The sequence below is a fragment of the Pelodiscus sinensis genome, chromosome 21 (assembly GCF_052426305.1).
Source record: "Pelodiscus sinensis isolate ZL-2025 chromosome 21, ASM5242630v1, whole genome shotgun sequence".
In the NCBI taxonomy this organism is placed as follows: domain Eukaryota; kingdom Metazoa; phylum Chordata; order Testudines; family Trionychidae; genus Pelodiscus; species Pelodiscus sinensis.
This window is the reverse complement of record NC_143072.1, coordinates 3,885,608-3,911,250: the sequence shown is the minus strand read 5'-3', so window position 1 is coordinate 3,911,250 and position 25,643 is coordinate 3,885,608. Positions and strand designations below refer to the sequence as shown.

Below are 25,643 nucleotides of genomic sequence, written 5' to 3'. Positions count from 1 at the left end.
TCAGCAAGGGAGGGGAGCAGGAGCCAATAATGGAAGGAGCCGGCTTAAAAGAACAGAGAGAACAGGGGAGGCTGCAAAGCAGAAGCAGACCCAGGCTTGCGTGACCAGAGGCTGCTCCACATAGGGCAGCCCCTGGCTTGCGTGACCAGAGGCTGCTCCCATAGGGCAGCCCCTGTCCGCGGGGATGGGAAGGGGGGGATCCCAGCTCTCTCTGGACTCAGCACAAGCCAGGACCAAGCAAGTCCAGCTTGCGAGCTCAGGGTCTGGACCACTGCGCCTCTGTATTTTACATGTAGTAAGAGCTGGGCAAAATGCAAAGCCGCAGCAGGGAGAGGGCCCAGAGGTACAGAGGCACAGCAGTCCAGGACCCGGCACGAGCAGAGACTGCTCAGTCCCAGCTCATGCCGGGTCTGGGACCTACCCCTGCTGTGGCTCTGAATTTTAAATGTAGTAAGAGCCGAGTGGCTCTTACTATATTTAAAATGCTTAGGCGCAGTGGTCTGAGACCTGGCGTGAGCTCAGACTGCCTGCATGCCCAGCTCCTACTACATTTAAACTGCAAAGCTGCAACAGAGGTAGCTCCTGGACCTGGAACAAGCTGGGACAGAGCCCCTCCCCTTATCGACTAATCGTGTAAGTCGATACAATTTGTATCGACTACATAATTAATCAATTACCCGCTTCTTAATACCCTTCATAAGAGAATTCTGCTCATCATGCACACGATTCCTCGGTAATGGTACACTGAAGAACGTGGTTAACATGGTACGCGTAGGGTCACTTGGCTATTGTTTTCACACAATATTAAATAATTAAGGAAAGATTCCACGGCCCCCCAGACAGTGATAAATTAGTCTCTCTCACTCTCTGAGTCTTTGTGCACCACGATTTAACATGGTTCAAAAGAGAAGCCAGTGTGGGGAGCAACACACCGTATTAAATGAACATCTGCCTATTGCAGACGAGTGGAAAATGGGGGCACGTGATTATTAACAGCAGTATCGAGTGTTAATTAACTCAACCAGTGCAGCCTTTTATGTGGCTGTCAGAGTGTCCCATAACGCAGCCAAGTCCGCGTGTAATGAGACAAACGGCACCATACTCTACAGCACCCTCCTCTCCCACGATCTAGTTGCCAAATCCCTTCAAAGCCCTGGTTCAGAGCTCGCTGACTTCCAAGTAGAGGGTCCTTCCCAGCTCGTGGCGAGTGTGGACAAGAAGCAAAGACTCCCTGCTCCCCGCTCTCTGAGAAGTGGTGAAGTTACCTTTTTAGCCTGAACCGGATACTGTGACTGTGCTCCAAAATCGCCATCAGGGATTTCAGGTCGTATTCCGTGGGCTTCCGGAAGCCGAGTCCCTCAGGCAAGCCAGCGACTGCGAGCAAACCTGGCTCTTTCATCAGCTTCTCGTACGGCAAGGGCACCACGCTGCTCTTCCCTAGCGCTTCACCTGGGAAACAGGCATAGTTACACATGAGAAAAAGTCACTCGCATGTCTACAATTGCGGCTGATCAGGGCTTGAGATGCAGTGCAGGCCGGAGACTGCAGACACCAGTGTGGACTGCTCTAGTGGTGTGGGAACGTTTTTAAAAGTGGGGGTGCTGAAATCCAGCCCTCTTTTCTCCTGTCCACCTCCCTCACCACCAAGTTGAGGCCAGAAGCAAAGCCCCGGCTCATTAGCAAACTAGGGAAATGTGGTCCAGGTGAAATCATGCTAAAGGTGGTTGCACAATTGGTTGAAAGAGGATGCTCAAAGAGTAGTTCTCTCTAATTATCTCACCCATTACAAAGATAGCTTCCCCAATTATCACCCCCAATGTCATTACCTCACGGACACTAACCTTCCCCCCTCACCCCTCCTCTGTTCTTAAATCTGATTCGTCAATTTTATACGTGTTCACTTTTTTTTGATTGTATCGCTTTGGTATATATGGTCGTGCCAATTTTCTTCCACATATTGATCTGAGGAAGTGGGTCTGGCCCACGAAAGCTCATCATCTAATAAACCATCTTTAAAGTGCTGCATAGTCCTGTCTTTTGTTTCAGCTAGACCAGACTAACACAGCTGCATCTCTATCACTAGTTCTCAATAGTTTGTGGTCACACGGAGGTGCGGGGGGTTTCCCTGCTGGCTACGGATCACGCCTAAGTCCGGTGCTATTCGACATTTTCATTACTGACTTAGATAGCAGAGAGGAGAGGATGCTTGTAAAACCTGTGGATGACGCAAGCTGGAAGAGGCTGGAGGAGAAGATGAGGATTCAAAATTACATTGGCAAATTGGAGACTTGGTTTGCAACCAACAAGATGAAATCCAATAAAGGTGAGTGCAAAGAACTTCCCTTAGGAAGGAAAGTGTCAATGTTGAACTACTAACTGGTAGGCAAGTGCTACTGCTGAAAAGGGTTTGGATTTGACAGTGGATCCCAGATGAAATGAGTCAGCAGTGTGATGCAATTGCTAACAGGCTCAACTCATCCGGGGGTGTATTAACCAGACAGTTATCTGCAAACCACATGGTGGTACTTGCCCCACGCTATTTGGCACTAGTGAAGCTTCAGCTGGGTGCCTCACTTTACAAAAATCTGGATAAATGGGAGAAAATCCAGAGAAGAGCAACAAACCTTTCCATTTGGAAACCTCGTGAGAAAGGATTGGAAAAAAAAAAGCTGGTCGTGATTAGACTTGAGCAAAGACGACTGGGGGGGGGGGGGCTGCTAATAATCCGCTAAGGGTTGTTAAAAAGAGGATGCTGATGAGGTATTCTCCATATTCACTGTTAAGTAGGAGAAAGAGTAATGGACTTAATGTGCAGCAAGGGAGATGTAGGCTAGACATTAGGAAAAACCTCTCCTAAATTCAGTTGCGGAATAGGCTTTCAAGGGAGATTGTGTAATTCCCATCAGTGTGCAACATGTTCTTAAAAAGTGCCTCACATCCCACCCACCATCTGGGCAGTGTTCCCTGTAAGCTGAGTGCTTGGCGAGCCACCCAGGAGAGATTCAAATGCAGCCCAGCTTGATTAGCAGAGCGCACACCGCTGGCAGCATGTGTGTCCACTGGTGGTGCACATTCACACATGCCTTGGTGCACACAACAAAATTTATTCCATGGATGGATGAAAAGAATTAGAGGGCACGCTGCTTCTGCATGTGGTGTTCTGTCCTATCTAGCAGCAGCAAGTGCAGCTAGGGAACTAAAATGAGCCTGCTCTGTAGCAGTAGCTAACAATCAGCTGGCTTTTAGCTCATGAGGTAGAGGCACTAGGTTCAATCTTCCTGTCATGGACCAGGGTCTGACAGCGCAGAATGTAATAGTCTTCAGCAGTCCCTTTTCACCTACATTTCTATGAATCTAGGATCTGGTGTAATTCAGTGAAACTCCACTAATTTCCACAGATACAACATTTACACGACACTACAACATTTACACCAGAGTAAGGGAGATAAAATCTGACCACAAGACTAAAAATCTGCCCTTATTTTTACTCCCAGCATTACTTTCTGGACCAATGTTTATTTGTACTTCACCTTCCTGAAAAAGGGTCTTTTTTGCCTAGCACCATTTCATGTATTAGCTTCTCATTAAAAAAACAACAACAACAACAAATCAAAACAAGAAGCCCCCCTTTTTTTTCACAATCTTAATGTCAATGCCCTGAGCTTCATAATACTTCTGGTGACAAAACGAAGTTCTATTATCTCCATTTTACACGTGGGCCCAGAAGGGATAATTGACTTGCAAATTAGCAGCGGACATGGGAATGGAGAAAAAAAAAAGGTTACTTACCTTGTGTAACTGTTGTTCTTCAAGATGTGTTGCTCATGAGCATGCCAACGGGTGTGCACACATGCAAAATCATCAGATTTTTTGCCTACCGCAGGGGTGGGCACTAATTGTTGAAGTGGGGGGGGCACTTCACGAATTTTGGAAATGGTCGCGGGCCACCTCGGAAGAGGCAGGGCCTTGGGTGGGAGGGGGCAGGGCCAGGAGAGTTTGCGTGCTCCCCTATGCACAGATCCACATTGCCCTGGGGGTGGGGGAGCATGTGAAGTCTTTGCCCCCTCCCCCAACCTGCCAGGAATGCACAGTGTCTAGAAGGAATCGCCAGCTGTTCTGAACAGCTGGCGGTTCTCTCTAGATGCCACGCACCCCTGGCAGTGGGAGGAGACTTCACGTGCTCCCCCACCCCTCAGGCCAAACTGGACCTGGGGGCGGGGGAGTGCATGAAAGTCTTTGCCCCCGCCCCCACCCTGCCAAGGGCATGTGGCACCTAGAGGGAACGGCCAGCTGTTTTGAACAGCTGGTGGTTCCCTCTAGAGCTGCACGTCCAAACAGGGGGAGGCTTAGCATACTCCCCCATCTCCAGGTCTCAATTGGCCTCGGGGCGGGGAAGCGGCAGGGTGACTGTGGCTTAGATCAACCTGCTTGGTGAGCTAGATCCATCCGGCGGATGCTGTCTTGCCCACCGCTGGCCTAGTGGTATTCATTGGATTGGCTGTGGAGCCCTCTGGAGTGGCACTTTCATGAGGGTGTCTATGGGTCCCTGCAGACCTGCCACCGGCCCAGTTCCTCCTGTGCAAAACCACAGTTACAAGAGGTAAAGTAACCGTTGTTTTTCCCTTCAAGTGCTTACTCCTGTCCATGCCAGTAGGCGACTCCTAAGCAGTTTCTTTGGAGGAGGGGTATGCCTGGTTGTCGATTGTAGGACTGCCCTGCCACAGGCTGCCTCGTCCTTGCCTGTCGGGGGACGGCACAGTGCAAGGCGAAGGTCTGGATGGAAGACCACGTTGCTGCCCTGCACGGATCTTGAACAGGGGCCTGTGTGGGGAATCCTGGGCTTAGCATGTTCTCATGCGGGACGTGATCCACAATACGGCTTCAATTGCAATAAAGGTCCCACAAGGCCTCGAAGTATCCGGCATGGAGTGCAGATTAGTTTCATCTTCCAACTTCTCCCGAGCTGGGGAGTCGTCTGGCGCCAGACTCAACGGACCTCCTGTCAGGGCCGGAGTCAAGACAGCCAGGCTCTGAGGGCCCGGCTGGGTGTATCCCAACGTGGGGCACACAAACCTGGGATCCCCTTGTGGCTTTTTGATGGGGAACCAAGCCCTGTACACCCTTGTCTTCTTATACAGCACGGGGGTCTGTGAGCAGTGCAGCAGGCTCCAGCTGATGCAAGAGTCCTTTTTTGATGCTATGCTGATGCCGGTGTCCTGGTACCCGCTGAAGGGGAAGAGTCAACTCCATTAAGAGGCACGTCAGGTGACAGCTCTGCTCCCTCTTTGTCCTGGGTCTAAAGCTCCTGTAAATAGAGCACTTGTCCGTTTGATGACCTTCTCCCAGGCACTGAAGACAAGCCGCATGTGGGTAGCCTCTGGGCAGAGTTTCCCTGCAGCTCTCAGAGGACAAACCCAAGACCAAGGCATACCCCAGGATCAAGGGAAAACTAAGCGGGGAACCCCTCAAAGTAAGGTTTGCTAACTATGAAACTACAACCACAACTCTCAGAAATACACAACTATCAGAGAACCACTAGGTAGGCACTCACAATTGCTATAGACCAGGGCTACTCAACTTTGGAGGACCCGGGGGCCACAATGATACTCGCAGCACATACCGAGGGCCGCAACTGAAGTGTGGTTGTGTAACCCACACACCTAGTGTGGTTCACTGTCCCATGCAGTGGCACCTAGACCACAGCAATAGATAAGACCAAGAGACCTCTACAGCACGGGTTGGGAGCCAGCTGGCTTTTAGCTCAGAGGGTAGCGGTGCCTATACTGAGATCCTAAGTTCAAATCTGCCCAGTAGCAGTTACAGTTGCATATACATGCAAATATATGCAAATAGTTTCTTTCACACTGACAGGCATGAATACAAAGCACTTCCCCCAATGCCCCATGCTCCCAGCACTTCCTCCCTGGGGGCTAGAAACGCTGACTCCCTCTACCTGTGTGTTCCAGCCAACCCATCCGCTGCATCTTTCAGCGCTCACGCTGCCTGGGAGAAGCACTGCTGTGTTCAAAGGATCCCACCAATGGGCCAAATGTTGAGTCCCCCGTAAACCCAAACTGCGCCGCATATCAAGCAGCCCTGCTACAGACTGAACTGCTCCAACGACCATCACTGGTGTAAGAAGGAACTGAGCAGGAGGCAGGTCAGCACGGATCTAATACACTGCTATGAGGGGGACACTCCAGGTTGCTCCATAGCCGACTCGACAGATACCACTAAGGGAAAAGCTTTGGGACGCATGCACCTCCTCTCCCCCCCACTGGAATGGACACAAGCAAGCACTTGAAGAGAGCCTGTATTTCCTGGTTCCATACCGTACCCACCTTGCTACTCCTGCTTCAACAGCAAACGTCACAGTAACAGAATTGCAAAAAAATATCCCTGCATCCCTCCCAGCAAAACCTCAGCAGGAAGGCAACTGCTCCTCCCATTCCCTGGCACTGGAAGGGGACCTCAGGCCACTTGACCAAGATGTTCAAAAAAGGCGAGTGATTCTAGGTGACCAATCTGAGATGCCTTCCCTGGGCCTTATGTCAAAGGACAAGTGTTCTACATTGCCCAGAAACCATTTTAAAGGGGTCTCAACCTGGGTAGCCAAAAATGGGCGAATCTCAAAAACTTTGAACTCCCCATTCCTGACAAAATTAATTCTGAGCCCAGTCCAATTCCCAGACCCCAATACATCTAGCACGCGCGGCAGGAAGCAGGAGCAAAGAGACAGTACTGGAGGGACATGCACAGCTCAGTGACTCGGCTTCCCGATGCACGCATAGTCGGAGCACGTCTGGCTGCAAGGCGCAGCACTACATTCGTTCTTCATTCTTCTTGGTGCTATGTCAATCCATGTCACTGCGCTGGCACAGGGAGAACCCCGGTGATGGGAGCTAAAAGGGGTTGTGGGATTTTCTGTGATCTATTTCGTGTCAATAATTTTTTAACCTGTAACTGATTTTTACAAAATCCTCGTAACTGTGTGGCACTGTCAACGAGTCCTCGTGAAAAGTAATTCCTTCAAAGAACCCCAACGACGGTGTGTGACTTGCAGTCGGTGTTCCTCATAGCTCGGATGGATAACATTTTAATTAACTCCGTAACAGACGTTTCAAAACAAACCTTTGAACCTCGACGTTGCGAGTGTGCTCTCGGCTAGCTTGAAAGGCCCTAATTGATTCCTTGCCTCACTGCGCTAGCTGCAGTATCATCCTATCCTCTCTCCCAAACAAGGGGAAAGAAGCCAATAATGTGGATAGCAACCAATTATCAGCCTCGATGAGTTTTCGTGAGGAATGTGCTAACTTCCAAGTGACCTTCAGCAAACTCAGCAGAGGCTCAAGCTTTAACTAAAGAGAGACAATAATAATCATTGATGTCTGATTAACAGAACTCCATGGTAATCAGTCATTTTGTTGGGGTAGAGATTATTGGGTTCCAGAGGGAATTTGGGATTTTTCTGAACGAGCATTTTCTGTGATTTTTTTCCATCCTCATTGATAGGAGGCAGCTTTCTTTAAAGGATAAAAATAGAAGGAGAACTGTTAACTTCAAGGACTAGGTATAGGACGCAGAACCAGCCTGAGGTTCTGCATCCATGCTCAGCATGACTTGGTATGATCAACATGGAACTGGGCTCACCCTACAGTCTGAAGAAAGGGACTTTAACATGAGGCAGAGATAAAATGGCTTCCTTTAAAAAGTGGAAGTTAAATCCCAGTGAGGAAAACTGAAAGGAGTATAAACTCTGTCAAATGAAGTGTAAAAATAAAATTAAGAAGGCCAAAGAGGAATTAGAAGAACAGCTAGACAAAAAATAAAAAAAATACATTTTTTTAAATACATCACAAGCAGGAAGCCTGCTATACAACCAGTGGGGCCCACTGGATGATCAGAATGCTAAAGGAACATGCAAGGTTCATTGCGGAAAAAACAAAATGAATTAGTTGCATCAGTCTTCATGGCTGAGGACATGAGGGAGATTCCCAAGCCTCAGCCATTCTTTTTAGGTGATAAATCTGAGGAACTGCCCCAGATTTAGGTGGTCATTAGAAGAGGTTCTGGAACAAATTGATAAACTAAATAGTAATAAATCAGCAGGACCAGATGGGATTTATCCAAGAGTTCTGAAAGAACTCAAATGTGAAGTTGCAGAACTACGAACTGTGGTTTGCAACAAGTCTTTTAAAACATCTTTTGTACATAATGACTCGAGGATAGCTAATGTGACACCAATTTTTAAAAAGGGCTCTAGAAGTGATCCTGGCAATTACAGGCTGGTAAGTCTAACTTCAGTACTGGGCCAATTGGATGAAACTACAGTAAAGAACAGAATTGTCAGATGCATAGATAAACATGATGGCTGCATCTAGACTGGCAAGTTTTTCCGCAAAAGCACGGAAAAACTTGCCAGCTGTCTACACTGGCCTCTTGATTTTGCGCAAAAGCACTGACTTTCTACTGTCCAAAATCAGTGCTCCTTGCGCAAATGCTTTAATGTTCCTGATTGGGTAAAAGCCCTTTTCCAGAAATGCTTTTGCGCAAAAGGGCCAGTGTAGACAGCTGAAAACTGTTTTGTGCAAAAAAAACCCCAATGGCGAAAATGGCGATCAGGGCTTTCTTGAGCAAAACCGCGTCTAGATTGGCATGGACGCTTTTCTGCAAAAAGTGCTTTGCGGAAAAGTGTCCGTGCCAATCTAGACGCTCTTTTCCGCAAATGCTTTAACAGAAAAACTTTTCCGTTAAAAGCATTTGCAGAAAATCGTGCCAGTCTAGACGTAGCCGATTTGTTGAGGAAAAGCCAACATGGTTTCTGAAAAGGGAAATCATGCTTTACTAATCTACTAGATCAGGGGTTCCCAAACTTTTTGATATGCAGACCAGTAAATCCATTCATGAACTTTTGGAGGACCGGTAACATTCATTTGCATATTCATTAATCAAATGATGAATATTCAAATAAGTTGTTTCTGGTCCTCCCAAAGCCCCCAGTGCCAGCTTTAGCAAAGCTTTTGATATGGTCACATACAATATTCTTGCCAGCAAGTTAAAGAATATGGATTGGATAAATGGACTGTAAGACAGACAGAAAGCTGGGTAGACCAGGGTTTCCCAAACTTTTTACTTTAGTTGGAACCCTTTTTTTTTTTCAGTACTGTTTTTTGCAGCCCAAAAATATAAACACATAAAAAACAAACTGAGAAAATACCAGACATATAACATGTCTGATAGTTTCTCATGAGGTATGTTTTATTATTACTAGATGTATAAGTCTGTAGTTTCAAACGGCCTGGCTGCTAAATGTGCTCAGGCTGCATGAGTGTGTCTACCAGCCACCCAGTTCGCAACTCCTCGAGGGGGTGGGGGTGGCACAATAGAATCCCCAGGCCGGACTCACTCGTCCTTTGCGTGGGGGGGGGGGGAAGGGTGCAGCGTCCCGAGATCTACATATGGCCGGGTCAGTCCTGCTCCCCCCCCACTTCTCCCACTGCACCTCTGGCCAGCCCCACTTCCCCCAACCCCCTCCCGGACTGCCAGTTCTTCCCCGCTTCTCCTCCCAATCTTCCTTGGCCAGCCCCGCTGCCTGCATCCAGCCCTGCTTCCGGCTGCCGCTTCTCTCCCCCCTCCCCCTACATCTTCCCCGGCCAGCTCCCTACCCCCGACCTCGCGCCCCCCGGCAGCCCTGCTTCTGACGGCCCCCACAATCTCTCCCGGCCAACTCCGATGCCCCAGGCAAGCTCTGCTTCTAGCAGCTGCTTCTCCCCTACTCCTCCTCCCGATCTCCCGGCCAGTCCCCTGCCCCCCGGCCAGCTCTGCTTCTGCCGGCTGCCTCCCGCCCCAATTCTCCAAAGCCCACCCCAATTCCCCTGTCCAGTGCTGTTTCTGGTGGCCAGCTCTCTTCTCCCTCCCCCCTGCTCCTGATCTCCCCTAGCTACGCCTCTGCCGGGAGCCGGAACATCGGCTGCAGGTTATACCCAAGTCGGCCAAGGGCTTGGCGGACCCAGTGCCACACGGGAGCCCGGAACACCCTGGCAACCACGCTGAGGCCCGATATTTTTTTCCAGCGGTCCGGTACCGGGCCGCAGCCCATAGTTAGGAAAACGCTGTACTAGAGTTCTTTGAGGGCATCAACAAGATTATGGACAAGGCAGATCTAGTGCATGTAATGTACTTAGACTTCCAAAAAGCCTTTGACAAGGTTCCTCACCAAAGGTTCTTAAGCAAAATAAGCTGTCATGGGATAAGAAGGAAGGTTCTCTCATGGACTGATAACTGGTTAAAAGATAGAAAACAAAGGGTAGAAATAAATGGTCAGTTTTCAGAGTGGAGAGAGGTAACTAGTGGTGCTCTGCAGGGGTCTAGTCTAGTCAACATATTCATTAATGATCTGGAGAAAGGGGTAAACAGTGAGGCTGCAAAATTTGCAGATGATACTAAACTGCTCAAGATGGTTAAGTCCAAAGCAAACTGTGAAGAGCTTCAAAAGGATCTCACCAATCTAAGTGACTGGATAACAAAATGGCAGATGAATTTTAATGTTGATAAATGTAAAGTAATGCATAGTGGAAAACATAATCCCAACTATGCATACAAAATGATGGGGACTAAATTAGCTGTTACCACTCAAGAGAAAGATCTTGGAGTCATTGTGGCTAGTTCTCTGAAAACATCCACTCAATTTGCAGCATCAGTAAAAAAAAAACAACAGAATGTTGGGCATCATTTAAAAAGAAATAGAAAATAAGACAAAGAATACCTTATTGCCTGTATATAAATCCATGGTGCACCCATATCTTAAATACTGCATGCAAATGTGGTCACCTCATCTCAAAAAGATATCTTGGCATTGGAAAAGGTTCAGAAAAGGGCAACAAAAGTGGATTAGGCATTTGGAACGTCTGCTATATGAGGAGAGATTAAAAACACTTTGATTTTTCAGCTTGGTAAAAGAGAACTATAAAATCATGACTGGTATGGAAAAAGTGAATGAAGAAGAGTTATTTACTCCTTCCCATAACACAAGAACTAGGTGTCACTAAATGAAAGTAATGGGTAGCAGGTTTAAAATAAAAAGGAAATACTTCTTCATACAATGCACAATCAATCTGTGAAACTCCTTGCCAAAGATGTTTTGAAGTCCAAGATTGTAACACGGTTCAAAAAAGAGCTAGATAAATTCATGTCTGTACTCAAATGCAAGAAGCCTGAGGAACAAGCAGGAAGAATTGGAAGCCCTGGCACAGTCAAACAACTAACAGAAGCTTCCAGATTACAGACCCTGCTTCTCATACAGGACTTCAATCACCCTGACATCTGTTGGGAGACCAATTTGGCCACACACAGAAAACCCAGGAAGTTTCAGGAGATTGTTGGGGGCAACTTCCTAGTGTAAAAGTGCTGACAGCAAAAACCAGGGGCCATGCGCAGCTTGAGCTGCTGCTCACAAACAGGGAGAGAAAGGAGAGCAGCAAAATACACACCCTGGACTTCAGAAAAGCAGACTTTGACTCTCTCAGGAAACTGATGGGCAGGACCCCTGGGATGCTAACATGAACGGAAAAGGAATCCAGGAGAGCTGACTGTATTTTAAAGAAGCCTTATTGAAGGTGCAGGAACAAACCACCCTGATGCACAGTAAGTAAAGAAAATATGGCAGACGACCAGCTTGGCTTAGCACTGAAATCCTTGGTGAGCTTAAACACAAAAGAGAAACTCACGAGAAGTGAAAACTTAGACAGATGACTAGGGAGGGGTATAAATACATTGCTTGAGCAGGCAGGGGTGTAATCAGGAATGCCAAAGCGCAACTAGAATTGCAGCTAGCGAGGGACATGAAAAGTAACAAGAAAGGTTTCTACAGGCATGTTAGCAATAAGAGGGTGGTCAGGGAAGGTGTGGGACTCTTACTGGATGGAGGGAGGTAACCTAGTGACAGATGATGTGGGAAAAGCTTAAGTGCTCAATGTTTTTTTTGCCTCTGTCTTCACAGACAAGGTCGGCTCCCAGACCGCTGCACTAGGCAGCGCAGTAGGAGGTGAGCAGTCCTCAGTGGAGAAAGAAAGGTTAAGAACCATTTAGAAAAGCCTGACATACGCAAATCTAATGTCGGATCTAATGCATCCAAGGGTACTGAGGGAGTTGGCAGATGTCATTGCAGAGTCTTTGGCCACTAACTCTGAAAACTCGTGGCAATTGCGGGAGGTTCCAGACAACTGGAAAAAGGCAAGTGTAGTGCTCATCTTTAAAAAAGAGAAGGAGGACAATACAGGGAACTACAGACTGGTCAGCCTCACCTCAGGCCCAGAAAAATCATGGAGGGGATCCTTAAGGAATCCATTTGAAACACTAGGAAGAGGGGAATGTGATCAAAAACAATCAACGTGGATTCACCAAGGGCAAGTCATGCTTGAGCAACCTGATTACCTTCTATGACAAAGTAATTGGCTCTGTGGATATGGGGAAGGCGAGGGACATGATATACCTTGACTTTAGCAAAGCTTCTGATACAGTCTCACACAGTATTCTTGTGAGCAAGTTAAGGAAGCATGGATTGGATAAATGTACTGTACGGAGCATAGAAAGTTGGCTAGACTGTCAGGCTCAACAGGTAGTGATCAATGGCTCAGTGTCTGGTTGGTATCAAGTGGAGTGCCCCAAAGGTCGGTTCTGGGGCCAGTTTTGGTCAACATCTTTATTAATGACCTGGACGAGGGGATGGGTTGCACACTCAGCAAGTTTGCAGATGACACTAAACTAGGGGGAGAGGTAGAAAAGCTGTAGGGCAGGGATAGGGTCCAGAGTAATCTAGACAAATTGGAGGATTGGGCCAAAAGAAATCTGATGAGGTTCAACAAAGACAAGTGCCAAGTCCTGCATCTGGGATGGAAGGATCCTAAGCATTGTTACAGGCTGCGGACTGACGGGCTAAGCAACAGTTTGGCAGAAAAGGACCTGGGGGTTACAGTGAATGAGAAGCTAGATATAAGTCAATAGTGTGCCCTTGTCGCCAAGAAAGCTAGAGGCATATTAGGGTGCATTAGGAGGAGCATTGCCAGCAGATCTAGAGAAGTGATTATTCCCCTTTATTCAGCACTGGTGAGGCCACCCCTGGAGTACTGCGTCCAGTTCTGGGCCCCTCATTACAGAAAGAACATGGATGCATTGGAAAAAGTCCAGCAGAAAGCAACAAAAATCATTAGAGGCTGGAGCACATGATTTACGAGGAGAGGCTGAGGAACTTGGGATTGGTAAATCTACAGAAGAGAAGAGTGAGGGGGGATTTGAGAGCAGCCTTCCACTTCCTGAAGGGAGGTTCCAAAGAGGATGGAGAGAGGCTGTTGTCAGTGGTGACAGATGGCAGAATGAGGAGCGATGGTCTTGAGTTACAGTGGGGGAGGTCTAGGTTGGATATTAAGAAAAGCTATTTCCCTACGAGGGTGATGAAGCACTGGAATGGGTTCCCTAGGGAGGTGGTGGAATTTCCATCCCTAGAGTTTTGACAAAGCCCCGGCTGGGATGATTTAGTTGGGATTGGTCCTGATTTTAGCAGGGGGTTGGCCTCACTGACCTCCTGAGGTCTCTTCCAACTCTATGTTTCTGTGGAGATTAGGTCCATCAATGGCTATTAACCAGGGTGGGTAGGAATGGTGCCTCTAGCCTCTGTTTGTCAGAAACTGGAAATGGGTGACAGGGGAGGGATCACTGGATGATTGCCTGTTCTGTTCATTCCCTCTGGGGTACCTGGCATTGGCCACTGTAGGCTAGATGGACCTTTGGCCTAACCCGGTATAACCACTCTTCCGTTCTTTGTCTAATTTTGCACGTCAGCGGCCGCCATCTTGACCAACATCTGGGGCTTAAACCAGGGATTCCAGATCTAAAATGCTAAATGGCTATAGTTTAAGCTAAAGCTCTCTATGTAGGGTTGTAATAACTCCCATTCTCGGTGAATCTGGCACAGCAAGGGACCTTGAACACGTAGTCTTTGGTGGGTTACGTCAGCACCCGTGTGTCAGCTATATCTTAACTGCAGCATCTTTGTTACTGGGCAAGATATATGAGCTGGAACCAAACTAGTTTGCCTCCCAGAGAGCAGGTTGCAGGCCTGGCTTTTAAGAAAAATCATCTTTTCTCTTAAAAAGTCAATTTTGGCATCATAAGCCCCTCAAAAGGCACATGCCGGATAAAAAGCACATTCTGAAAAATACGCTGGGAATGTAGCATGAGGCTGAGAATGCTGCAGGGACAGCATTTCTATCCCCCCTCCCCCCATATTAATTTATTCACTGGCGCATTTAGCTAACGAGCCGTGGAATATTCTTCTAGGGCCTTTCCACGGAGGAAAATGTAACAGCTAGGCCCCTTGGTTTCAATGCACTGCAACAATGGCGTCAGCATTATGTACGCTTCATGTCTGTAACACTATAGAAATTCCCTCCGTAATGTGCTATCTCCCGTGCTCACCCCATGACAAAAGGGCCATTGACTTCAGTGGGGTGCAGGATGGGGCTGTGAGGGCCAGCTCCAAGAAAGCACACAAACCTGGGGTGTAATCTATCCCTACTCGCCCCCGCATGTCAGTCAACGGGCATTACGACAACTGCGTCAAGGAGCAAATTCCTGAAGGCATTAGGGCTTTGCCAAACAGCGATGGGTGTAAGTACATGCTTAAAATTAAAGCCAACCATGTGCTGAGCGTTGTGCTGAAGTGAGGCTGAACACCCTCATGAGGAGTCACCATGTAACGGCTAAATCAGAACAGGGTTGAACGATGCAGTAGACAGTATATACGGGCCCAGTTTCTCAGCGTGCCAAGGTGATAACGGGGCCTGCAGCTGTTAGTGGGCTCAGTCCCTTCACGCACACTGGAATACCCACCCCTCCGATGGAAATGTGAAGATTCTTACTATAAAGCACATCAAACACTTCCTCTACCATCTTCCTGAGTAGGTAAACGTCTGATCCCTGATGCGGGGAGACCCTTGGGATGCTCCGGCCACACTCCTTGGCCTTCTTCTGGAAGTCTGCCTCCTGCTCTTTCCTCTGCTGACCTCCTGCAGAGAGAGAGAGAGAGAGAGAGAGAGAAAGTGGGAGTGCCCAGAAGAGGGGGGTGGGGTTTGATCATGATGGCTCCCTCCATCTCCGTTAACTGACCATGATGCCCACTGGATTCATGGTCCCTGGCAGATTTGCTTGTCAAGCATTCTGGCTTTAAAAGGCCTGGGTTTCACAACTTCAACGTGCCTAAAATTCCAGCAAAAGCCGAAGATGGCTGCCACCACTCCGCTCTCCAGCTATGCAGTGTATTCCTGGGGATAAAACTCATCCCAATCCCGTAGAACTGCCCAAGTCCCTATACACCCCTTCGGATCCAGCACTGGCAGTCAAATCCACCCCTGAGCTGAGGGACAACACAACACCATGCACCAGGGTATTCCTACCTGAGCACAACTCGCACGGGGCGAGAAGTGACCCAGCAAGGGCATGGTTCTCCCATCTGCGTAGGGGATTTGGAAACCAAGCTCCCACTGGAAATTAACGAGAATTGTGCATCCACATTCCTAGAGCGGCTTTGGAAAAACGTCCCACCTTTGCACTTGGAAATGCTATTGTGGCTATGTAAGAGCCAAAATGCCTCTGGCAAATACACTGGCAAAAGGCTCACTGTTGTGTACCAGCAACTCCCATAAGACCTCATGCAGCATTTATCCCAACAAAATGTCCTGTACGGGGTTCAAAAGTGCATCTCCTACTGGCCACCGCAAGTACTGCAAGCTGTGTGCACGCTGGTTATTCGCGAAGTGTGGATCTGTACTGAACACGTGTTTCAACTATGTAACCCCATCAAGCAGATAAACAAGTTTTCCCAGAGTAATGTTGATTTAACCCATAGGCTTAGGTCTCCAATGTAAATCAAGCGTGATGGAACTCCAACTCAAAGAAAGCTGCTTCTGCATATTAACGCAAAAGGAAAAGGAACAGGAGCCCCCCTCTCCTCGGTGATCCATGACAGAGGAAGAAGAACGAATGGTACAATGAAAGCTGGATCCTGGAGTAGGGGGCTGGAGACCCAAGGGGGTCACTTTCGGTGAGAAATGGAATTTAGACAATAATTTCAGCCTGCTAAAATGATGGTCAGTCTCTTAGAAGCATGTGATGCTTTTGCTTTAGTTGTAATCATATCTCTTCCGACTACTTGAGAGTACGTCTACAGAGCAACATTATTTCAAAATAACTTAGTTCATGTCTACACAGCAGGCAGTTATTTCCAAGCAGCGTCGAAATACTGTCAAGCTGGAGGACTTCTTACTATGACTCCTGTAACCCTCATTGTACGAGGAGTAAGGGAAGTCAAAGGAAGAGTGCTCTATTTCAAAATAAGTGCTGCGTAGACGCTCCCAATTTCTAATTAAGCTACGCAATTGACGTTGCTCAATTTGGGGAACTTATTTCGAGTTACGCCCTGCTATGTAGACGCACCTTGTCTCAGCATCACTTGAACGGTTCTATCACAAGTCTGAATTCTTAGTGGTAAACAGTCAACCTGTGGAACTCCTTGCCAGAGGATGTGGTGAAGGCTAGAACTCTAACAGGATTCAAAAAAGAGCTAGATAGATTTGTGGAGGTTAGGTCCATCAATGGCTATTAGTCAGGATGGGTAGGAATGGTGTCCCTAGTCTCTGTTTCTCTGGAGGCAAGTGACAGGAGAGGGATCATGTGAGGATTACTTGTTGTGATCCCTCCCCTTGGGGCATCTGGTATTGGCCACTGTCAGCAGACAGGATACTGGGCTAGATGGACCTTTAGTCTGACCCAGTATGGCCGTTCTTATGACTCAAGAAAGCTGGCGAGTACCTGGTTGTTTGGAGGCTGCAGATTTGGTCATTATTATGTGTCCAGAGATGGGCTAGGTACCACAGGGCAATTCTCTTCCAGAAGGCTCAGGAAACGGAGTGCACCAAGTACTACCTGCAAGGCATTGTAAGGGCTGACAAAAATCTGAGAAGTGTGCCAGGGGTAGCTAACACACTGGGGTAACAGGGATCATCCCCTGTTGTAGCAGCAGCTCCTCTCTCTCGTGCTAAAGCAGACGGTTAACAAGGGAACCTGAAGTCCCAGGAGCTCCAAGATAGTGTCACAATAGGACATGGGTCCTTGATAACCTTGCTCAGAGCAGGCACAGAGGACACAGCAGTAAAGTCACCCAAGTCCTATCTACACCAGTCCCTCCATCCAATGGACTATTAGGGACCCTTGCTTTCAGAATATAGACAAGACCCTGAACACTGGCAAAGCAGCATAATTGTCAGTGGCCCTGTAGCATTGCACCTTGGAAGCAGCGCAGAAAGAAGGCACCAGAGACCGGACTATACACCCCCTTTATTTACTGCATTAAGTGATTTTCCCTCCAAATGGATTGGTTTGGGGTGTTGTTGTTTTTTTAATGACAGAAAATCCTGCAAATTCCAAAAAGCCACACAGGAAAGTTACAAGAGCATGTGAAGCCATGCAAAGAAACTCCAATACATAGAAGACCGTCTCTCAAGGTATGTCTACACTGCGGCACTATTTCAGCATACTTCCGGTATCCTGAAATACCGTATTCTGTGTCTTGACAGCGTGCCCGTTATTTCGAAATAGCTTTCGAAATAACCGGCATGCTACTCGGACGTCCCTGTAAACCTCGTTCCACAAGGATCAGGGGTTGTTTCAGAACAGCGCTCTATTTTGAAATTAACTTTCAAAATTAGCTATTTCAAAATACAAGTGAAATAAGCTCCACAATTTCCATAGCTCAACTTGCATACTTACTTTGAGCTACGGGTGCAGTGCAGACGCACCCTCAGTGCCACTGATTCAAACCATAACTGGGCCCAATACACATATTAAACAGCTCCCATGCTCCTGCTGCATCCTCTCCCTATCCCACGTCCTCCCCATCCCGCTCTAGGCACACAGCCCGAAGAGTCCAGCCACCATCAAAGAACAGAGCAAGGTTCAGAACTACAGTGTTCTCTCATGATCAATCATGAAAGAGCCAAAACTCACCCGCCCACGCCAATCCCGGATATGCCAACCTCTTTTCCTGATTTCACACGCTCAGCTTCATTGAAACTTTTGTGATTAATTGGCCAGCGGGCTTCTTTTCACTGGGTTCAATCTGCTTAGCCCTCGGTCTTTCTGAAAAAGCAAATCCCCCTTCCTTGAAAGCTTTCTTACTCTTCAGTGTTGCGTAGTTCCATAATACCAGCTACACCCTGCTAATTCCCCCATTAAACCTCAGCTATAGCATAGAGTCAGCAACAATTTCCTTGCATCCCTAAATGCCCAGAAAATGAAACACCACACGTACATTATTGCCATCCTTTCCAAACCTACTCATAAGAGATTTTCAGTGGCAAAAGGACTAACTCTGTCATCACGGCCTGCAGCCTCCTGCCAGTGATTGGCCTGGATGCCGTTGGATTGCTTAAGGATCCCTTCTGCTTTTGTCTGACACAATCCTCTATGCAAATAGGAAACCCGAGTAATTGCTTTTTAAATCCAGCTGTGGTTAAACACCAGCCAGAGAAGGCAGCAAGGCAGCGACCAAAATGCACAGCGATAACTGAAGCTCCAGTTACCGTGCCCTGCTGCTCCCGAGTCAAGAGTCTCAGGTGCTCACTACCACGTGAAAGGCAACACAAGTAGCAAAGCAGAGTCTGGGAGTATGGGACAGGCAGAGAGAACAGACTCTGGTAAGCACAAGGACAGCGTTATAGCAGAGAGCAGGGCTCCTTTCGGCATCTGAGGAGCTGCTTTGTCAGGGAGCATTCACAGTAATATCACATTTGCATTTTGGCCTGGTTAACACACAAAAGTTGCAACAGTGTAACTGAGGGCACGTCTAGATCATGCGCAGCTTCCGAAAGAAGATATGCCAATTCGGATCAAATTTGCATATCTTCTTCCGTTTTTTCCCCCAGAAGAGGCTTTTCTGATATTTGGCCTGTCTACATGGGGCCAAATATCGGGAAAAAACCCTCTTTCGAAAGCCCCCTTATTCCTCCTAAAACAAGGTTTACAGGGGGCTTTTGAAAGGGGGGGTTCCAATATTTAGCCCCATGTAGATGGGCCAAATACGAGAAAAGCCTCTTCCGAGAAAAAAACGGAAGAAGATATGCAAATTCTAGCCGAATTTGCATATCTTCTTTCAGAAGCCGCGCATGGTCTAGACATGCCCTAAAAGCGCTATTTTAAATTAACAAAGTTAAATTGGTCCAGAACCACTCACCTATCCATTTGAACCTGGAATACGCACACTTGTCTTGCGGCAGTACAAGTTACAGGGACACACCAAATCAATATAAGTCTGGCCACACAAGGTTCATGCTAACTACATTGGTTTTTAAACCATTTAAGTTAGAAGGGGCAAACTATGACCCGTGGGCCACATCTGGCCGTTCTGACCTCACAAACTGGTCCCCAAGCTCCTGCCAGAGGACAGGGAGCAGTGGGGTGGATAAGAGGCAGGAGTTCCCTGGGGGTGGGTAGCACGAGGTATGTAGGGGCAAGAAAGGCAAAGGCACAAAATAAGCTCAGTCTAGCTACTGAGCTAGTAGGGTAACAAGAAAACATTCTACAAATATATTAGAAGCAAGGGGGAAACCAAGGACAGGGTAGGCCCACTGCTCAATGAAAAGGGAAAAACAATAACAAAAAAGGTGGAAATGGCAGAGATGCTTAACAACTTCTTCGTGTTTGTTTTCACCAAGAAGATTGGTGGTGACTGGACACCTAACGTAGTGAATGCCAGTGAAAACTGGGTAGGTTTAGAAGTTGAAATAGGAAAAGAACAAGTTAAAAATTACTTTAAAAAGTGAGATGTCTTCAAGTCACCAGGGCCTGATTAAATGCATCCGAGAATACTCAAGGAGCTGGTCGAGGAGATATCTGAGTCACTAGCTATCATCTTGGGAAAGATTCCAGAAGAATGGAAAAAGGGCAAATCTAGTGCCTATCTATAAAAAGGGAAATAAGGATGGCCCAGGAAACCACAGACCAGTTGGCTTAACTTCTCTGCCAGGAATGAAAATGCAGCAAGTAATTACGGAATCCATCTGCAAATATCTGGAAGATAATAAGGTGATAAATAACAGTCAACATGGATTTGTCAAGAACAAATCATGTCAAACCAACCCAATAGCTTTCTCTGACTGGTATATCTAGACTTTAGTAAAGTGTCTGATACACTCTTATCAATAAACTAAGGATATATAACATAGACGGGGCTACTATAAGGTGGATGCATAACTACTCTCTGAGAACAGTTATCCAACCAGTTACCAATGGTTCACAGTCGTGCTGGAAAGGCATTACAAGTGGGACTCCACAGGGATCAGTTTTGGGTCCAGTTCTGTTCAGTATCTTCATCAATGATTTAGATAATGGCATAGAGCAGGGTGGGTAACCCAGGGCCACTGACCCACAGAAAAATCAGTCAGGAGCCACACACAAGTGAGAAGGAAAAAAAAACCTCACTGATGTGGCCCTCAACTGAGGAGAAAGACGTTCCCCACATTCCTCTTGCACACTAGAGTCTGGGAGCGGGGACAGCCTAGTAGATTTTGTGTGCTCCAGCCCCACAGTGGGGCAGCAGGTTCCCCAGTGCTGGGGGGAAGGGCCCTGAGCCTGAGGGGAACATATCCAGGCAAGCGGAGGGCCACATCTGGCTCCCAGGCCTGAGGTTCTCCACCCCTGGCATAGAGGGTACGCTTATAAAGTTTGAGGATGACACCAAGCTGGGAGGGGTTGCAAGTGTTGTGGAGGATAGAGTCAAAATTCAAAATGATCTGTACAAACTAGGGAAATGGTCTGAGGTAAACAGGATGAAGTTTAATAAGGACAAATGCAAAGTGCTCCACTTAGGAAGGAACAATTCGTTTCACACTTAGGCCGTGTCCAGACTCAGGGTTTTTCGGGAAAAGTAGCCTTTTCCCGAAAAAACTTCCCCTGCGTCCAGACTCAAGCCGCGTTCTTTCGAAATTATTTCGAAAGAACGCGGCTTTTCTTTCGATGGCGGTAAACCTCAATTTACGAGGAAGAATGCCTTCTTTCGAAAGTTCCTCTTTCGAAAGAAGGCGTTCTTCAATGTAAAGAGGCCGTCTTCGAAAGAGAGCATCCAGACTCGCTGGGTGCTCTCTTTCGAAAAAGCGGATTTCTCTTTCGAAAGATCCGCCTGCAGTCTAGACGCAATCTTTCGAAAGAGGCTCTTTCGAAAGATGCTTTCGAAAGAGCCTCTTTCGAAAGAAGCCTGCAGTCTAGACATAGCCTTACAGAATGGAAAGCGACTGTCTAGGAAGGAGGATGGCAGAAAGGGATCTAGGGATCATAATGGACCACAAGCTAAATAGGAGTCAACAGTGTGAGACTGGCAAAACAGCAAACATCATTTTGGGATGCATTCAGGGGAATGTTGTGAGCAAAACACAAGAAGGCCTCACGTGGAGTGCTGTCTCCAGTTCTGGACACCACATTTCAGGAAAGATGTGGAGAAACTGGAGAAGTTCCAGAGAAGAGCAACAAAAATGATTAAAGGTCTAGAAAACATGAGCTATGAAGGAAGACTGAAAGAAATGGGCTTGTTTCGTTTGGAAAAGAGAAGATTAAAAGGCGACATGAGAGCAGTTTTCAAGCACCTAAAAGGGTGTTATAAGGAAGAAGGAGAACAATTATCCTCCTTAGCCTCTGAGGACAGGACAAGAAGCAATGGATTTAAATTGCAGTAAGGGAGGTTTAGATTGGACATAAAGACAAAATTCCTAACTGCAAGGTAGTTAAACACTGGAATAAATTGCCTAGGGAGGCTGTGTAATTTCCATCAATGCAGTTATTTAAGAGCAGATTACACATACATCTGCCAGGGGTGATCTAGATCAGCAGTTCCCATCTCCGGTCTGCAGACCAGTGCCAGTTTGCGAAGCGCTGGCTGCTGGGCTGCGGTGGCTGCCGGAGATTTTGCCCGCCAGTAGCGCTGGGGCAGAGGTGGCGGCAGAGCAAGAGGCACCTCCCTGCCTCCTCCTCCACTACCCCCAGGCAAGATGGCGGCCCAGCCGGGGCTCCTTGCCCCCCCAACCGCCTCTTCTGCACGGACCCAAACACGGAGGTGACTGAGGAGTGTAAGTCATTGAGAGTCAGTCGGCTGGAGGCTCCTAAGTGCCTCAGTCACTTGTGAAAGTGTTACCATAAGCGACTTGACAAAGGACACTCAGGAAGTTTGTGGCAAGACAGGGAATCCAACTCCATGGGAATCCTTGTGCTGACTGAAGGGGGAGTAGGATGTGCTTGGGGAGGGAGAGGGTGCGAAGGGGGAGGGAGCGTGCGCACTGCCAACAGTCACTCTCCCTACATGCACGGCAGTAATAGCCACGCTTCCTAGAGGGGGCAGCCTCACTCTGGGAAGGGTGGGGTGGGGTCCAAGGGGTACGAGCATTGTGGGGTCATGGGGCAAGAGGGTGTTGGGATGGGCTTTAGGGGTTAGAGTTTAAAGGGTCAAAGGGCATAGAGCATGGGGTGGAGGAGGTTGGAGGGTGTTGGGTCTTAGGAAACTCTTTGGGGTCAGGACCATTTCTTACTATGGCCGGGTCTACACTACATGAGGAGTTCAAGTGAAGATAACGCAACTCCAGCAACGAGAATTCCCAAATGGAAAATGGACAAAGCCTGTAGGAAAATAAATGTAAATTTCCATCTTCTTAGAAGATACTAGAACAATAGTGCGGGGGGAGGAAGGGGGTTAGTGTGAAGCTATATCGGAGGGAAAAGCCAACAGGCAGTAGGGTCTTTTCATGTCTTCCTCAGTATTTGATGTTCAAGCCTTTTTTTTTTTTTTTTTTTAAAAAGCTTTTCATAGAAGTTAACTTAGAACAGACTTTAATGTTTCCAGCTGCATTTTACAGCTCTCTCAAGCTGTCTGCTATCTCTCCAATCAAGCTGTGCCAAGCTTCAAAACATTCTTCAGAAGCGGAGCACAATTCCAAAGCCGTCCAAACGAAAGTACCTCAGTGAAGCGATTGGGAAGACCAGCTCCTCAGTCAGCAGTGCCTGCTAGCTTTGTTTGCATCCTCCGCCCCGGTGTCTTCCACCTCCCTGAGCTCAGCAAACATGTGCAGCAACTCCGAGTGTTTTTTCTTCCCCCTCAGAGGCACAGCCTGCCCTTTCCTTGCTGGCGAATACTGCACCTGCTTAACCGCTGTGAAATGCCCCAGCTGCTCATCACAAACAAGAGCAGAGCTTCTCTCCTTCTGTGCCCTTTTCTTCTTTTGGGCTGGTGTCAAGGACTTCGAAGGGGGTGCAGCTCCAAGTCCCAGGGTTGAAAGCTGCACCGTCAAAAGTGAATTGAAGAATCTGTGCGGGGCTTCTGCATTCCCCTCCGGGATTTGGAACGGACCAAACAGGAGATTTCAGAATCTTTTCTGCTCTTCCCTGTGTACCTGCTGCCGTATTTGTCTGCCGGAGGAAGGAGCTGTCAGGGAAACGCAGTGTAGGAATCCAGGGCGCCTGTACAGTGCCTGCCACCCACGGGAACTGCCGTCCCCCACCCCAATTCTCGTCTCAATCAGCTCAGAATTCTCACGGCACCCATCTCATTCCAGGCCAAGCAGAAGACCTGGGGCCCAAGCCTCAGCTGGTGCAAATCAGCGTGTTCCCTCTCTGACCAGAGGGCAGTTCTGCCTAGGGTCCCCCCCAAAAATACTGGACACGCGGTATTTTGGTCAAGCAAAAGGAGCGCAAGATAATAAGTACTGCCTCTCCCAGCCATTTCCCCGCACCCCTTCTGACGGGCCCAGACCGGCGATCGCGGCCCCACCTCCCAGCTGGCACTCCCAGGCTCCCAGCACGGATCGGGGCCCCGCCTCCCAGCCACTCCCCCAGCCCACGCCAGGCTTCCGTCCGGTGCGCAGCTGGAAAAATCAAGGAACACCGGACATTGCACTTGTCTGGTATTCTCTGTTTTTTTTTTTACTGGCCAAAGAGCGCAAATACCAGACTGTCCAGTAGAATACCGGACACCTGCCAACCCGAGTCTGCCTAGTGGCAGGATGTGACTCAAGGCGGCCGAACCAGGGCAATGTAGTCATTCAGCCTTGACCCTGCTCCCAGTGAAATCACTAGAGACTCCCCTTCACTTAAATAGTGCAGGTGTGAAGCCTACATAAAACGGACACTCGAATGGTCATGAAAATAGGTGTGTGTGTGGGGGGGGGTTGCTATGAACCCCAGAACTTTCCCTTCACGCAAGACCATACAGCTCTGTGGTTCTCCGTCCACCCAGGGTGATAAAGGTGGCTGCTCTGAAGTTCGGCAACTCTGCTCTAGAAGGGTCAGGCCAGGGTCACCACCGGGCCCAGGTTGCTGATATTGAGCAAATTCCTCTCCAAAGGCTTCCTCCTGCGGGTGAGGGGCTCTAGGTTCCTTCCATGAGCGAAGCCGAAAGCAAAGGAGAGCCTCATTCCTGGAACTGATTCTAGTCTCACAAGCACACAGCTCCACTGATTGGTGCCTGCTTCCACTGGCGTACACGAGAGGAGACCGGGCCCCTTGCGAGCGTTTCTTCCACCAACGTTGCTCACAAACTCCTTTGAGCTCTGAAGAAGTGATCTGATTTTACATGGGAATCTGCTTTTCCTTCCCGGCTCTGCAATTTTACTTTAAAGCAGGGCTACTCAACTTTGGATCCTCACAATGATACTCACAGGACATGCCGAGGGCCGCATCTTAAGTGTGGCTGCATAGACATGCAAATATATATGCAAATGTATGTAAATAGCTTTTCACACTGAGGGGCATGAATACGAAGATTGAGGCAAAACTACACAACACGCAGGCCCCTTGTAAGTTAGTTCTGCTGATATTAATAAAATGCAATAGTTACCCGATTTCCACCCACCTGACAGCACTTTGAATGAGCAATGTCAGTCCAGGAATTTAACTACTAAAAAGCATATTGACAGAAAACCAATATATTGATGACTTTTTTGTTCTGGCTCCCACCTGCGTGCCACATGTTGAGCCCCGTGTAAACTCAAACTGCACCGCGGGGCACACACAAACAGGCCACGGTCTGCATGTTGAGTAACCATGCTTTAAAGTGATGCTGGGGTGGTGTAGGTGGGAGAGCCGATCCAACTGTCCGATACCACTGCGAACAACAGGCCCCGTTCTGGGTCATTCTGGTACTGACCTGAATGAGAACTGAAGATACTTTGGAGCATTCAGTCCTGACACTAGCAAATGGTGGCCACGTCTGAAAGCCACAGCAACATTTACCACTCAATTGACATGCATTGAGGCATGAACAACCGTAGGCTTTGTCTACACTAACTCCCACACCAATCTATTCTACATGGCTTCAGCTACACAAACAGCATAGCTAAAGTTGACATACTTATCGCGGTGCCTTGTGTGCAGTAAGGTCGGCCGGGGCTGCTCTTTCGTGGACGCCAGCTACTCTCCTCGTCCTGGTGGAGTGCCGGCGTCGACGGGAGAGCGCTCAGGGATGGATGCATCACGTTTAAACAGATGCAATAAATCGACGGCCGGTGGATCGGTCACTGCAGCGTCGATCCCCAGCGTCGTGGAGAGAAACCCTTACT

At 48.1% G+C, this 25,643-nt stretch overlaps 1 protein-coding gene across 4 annotated transcripts in view; it reads right to left on the bottom strand.

The window, feature by feature from the left end:
- GTF2IRD1 (GTF2I repeat domain containing 1) overlaps window positions 1-25,643 on the bottom strand; it is a 205,201-nt gene that overhangs the window by 85,806 nt on the left and 93,752 nt on the right. For all 4 annotated transcript variants that reach the window (XM_075904296.2, XM_075904297.2, XM_075904298.2 and 1 more), the window contains exons 4-5: window positions 14,916-15,062; window positions 1,266-1,449 (exon numbers count right to left, since the gene is read on the bottom strand). In XM_075904296.2, the coding sequence (XP_075760411.2) occupies window positions 1,266-1,449; window positions 14,916-15,062 (331 nt within the window). The remainder of the gene's footprint in view (window positions 1-1,265; window positions 1,450-14,915; window positions 15,063-25,643) is intronic.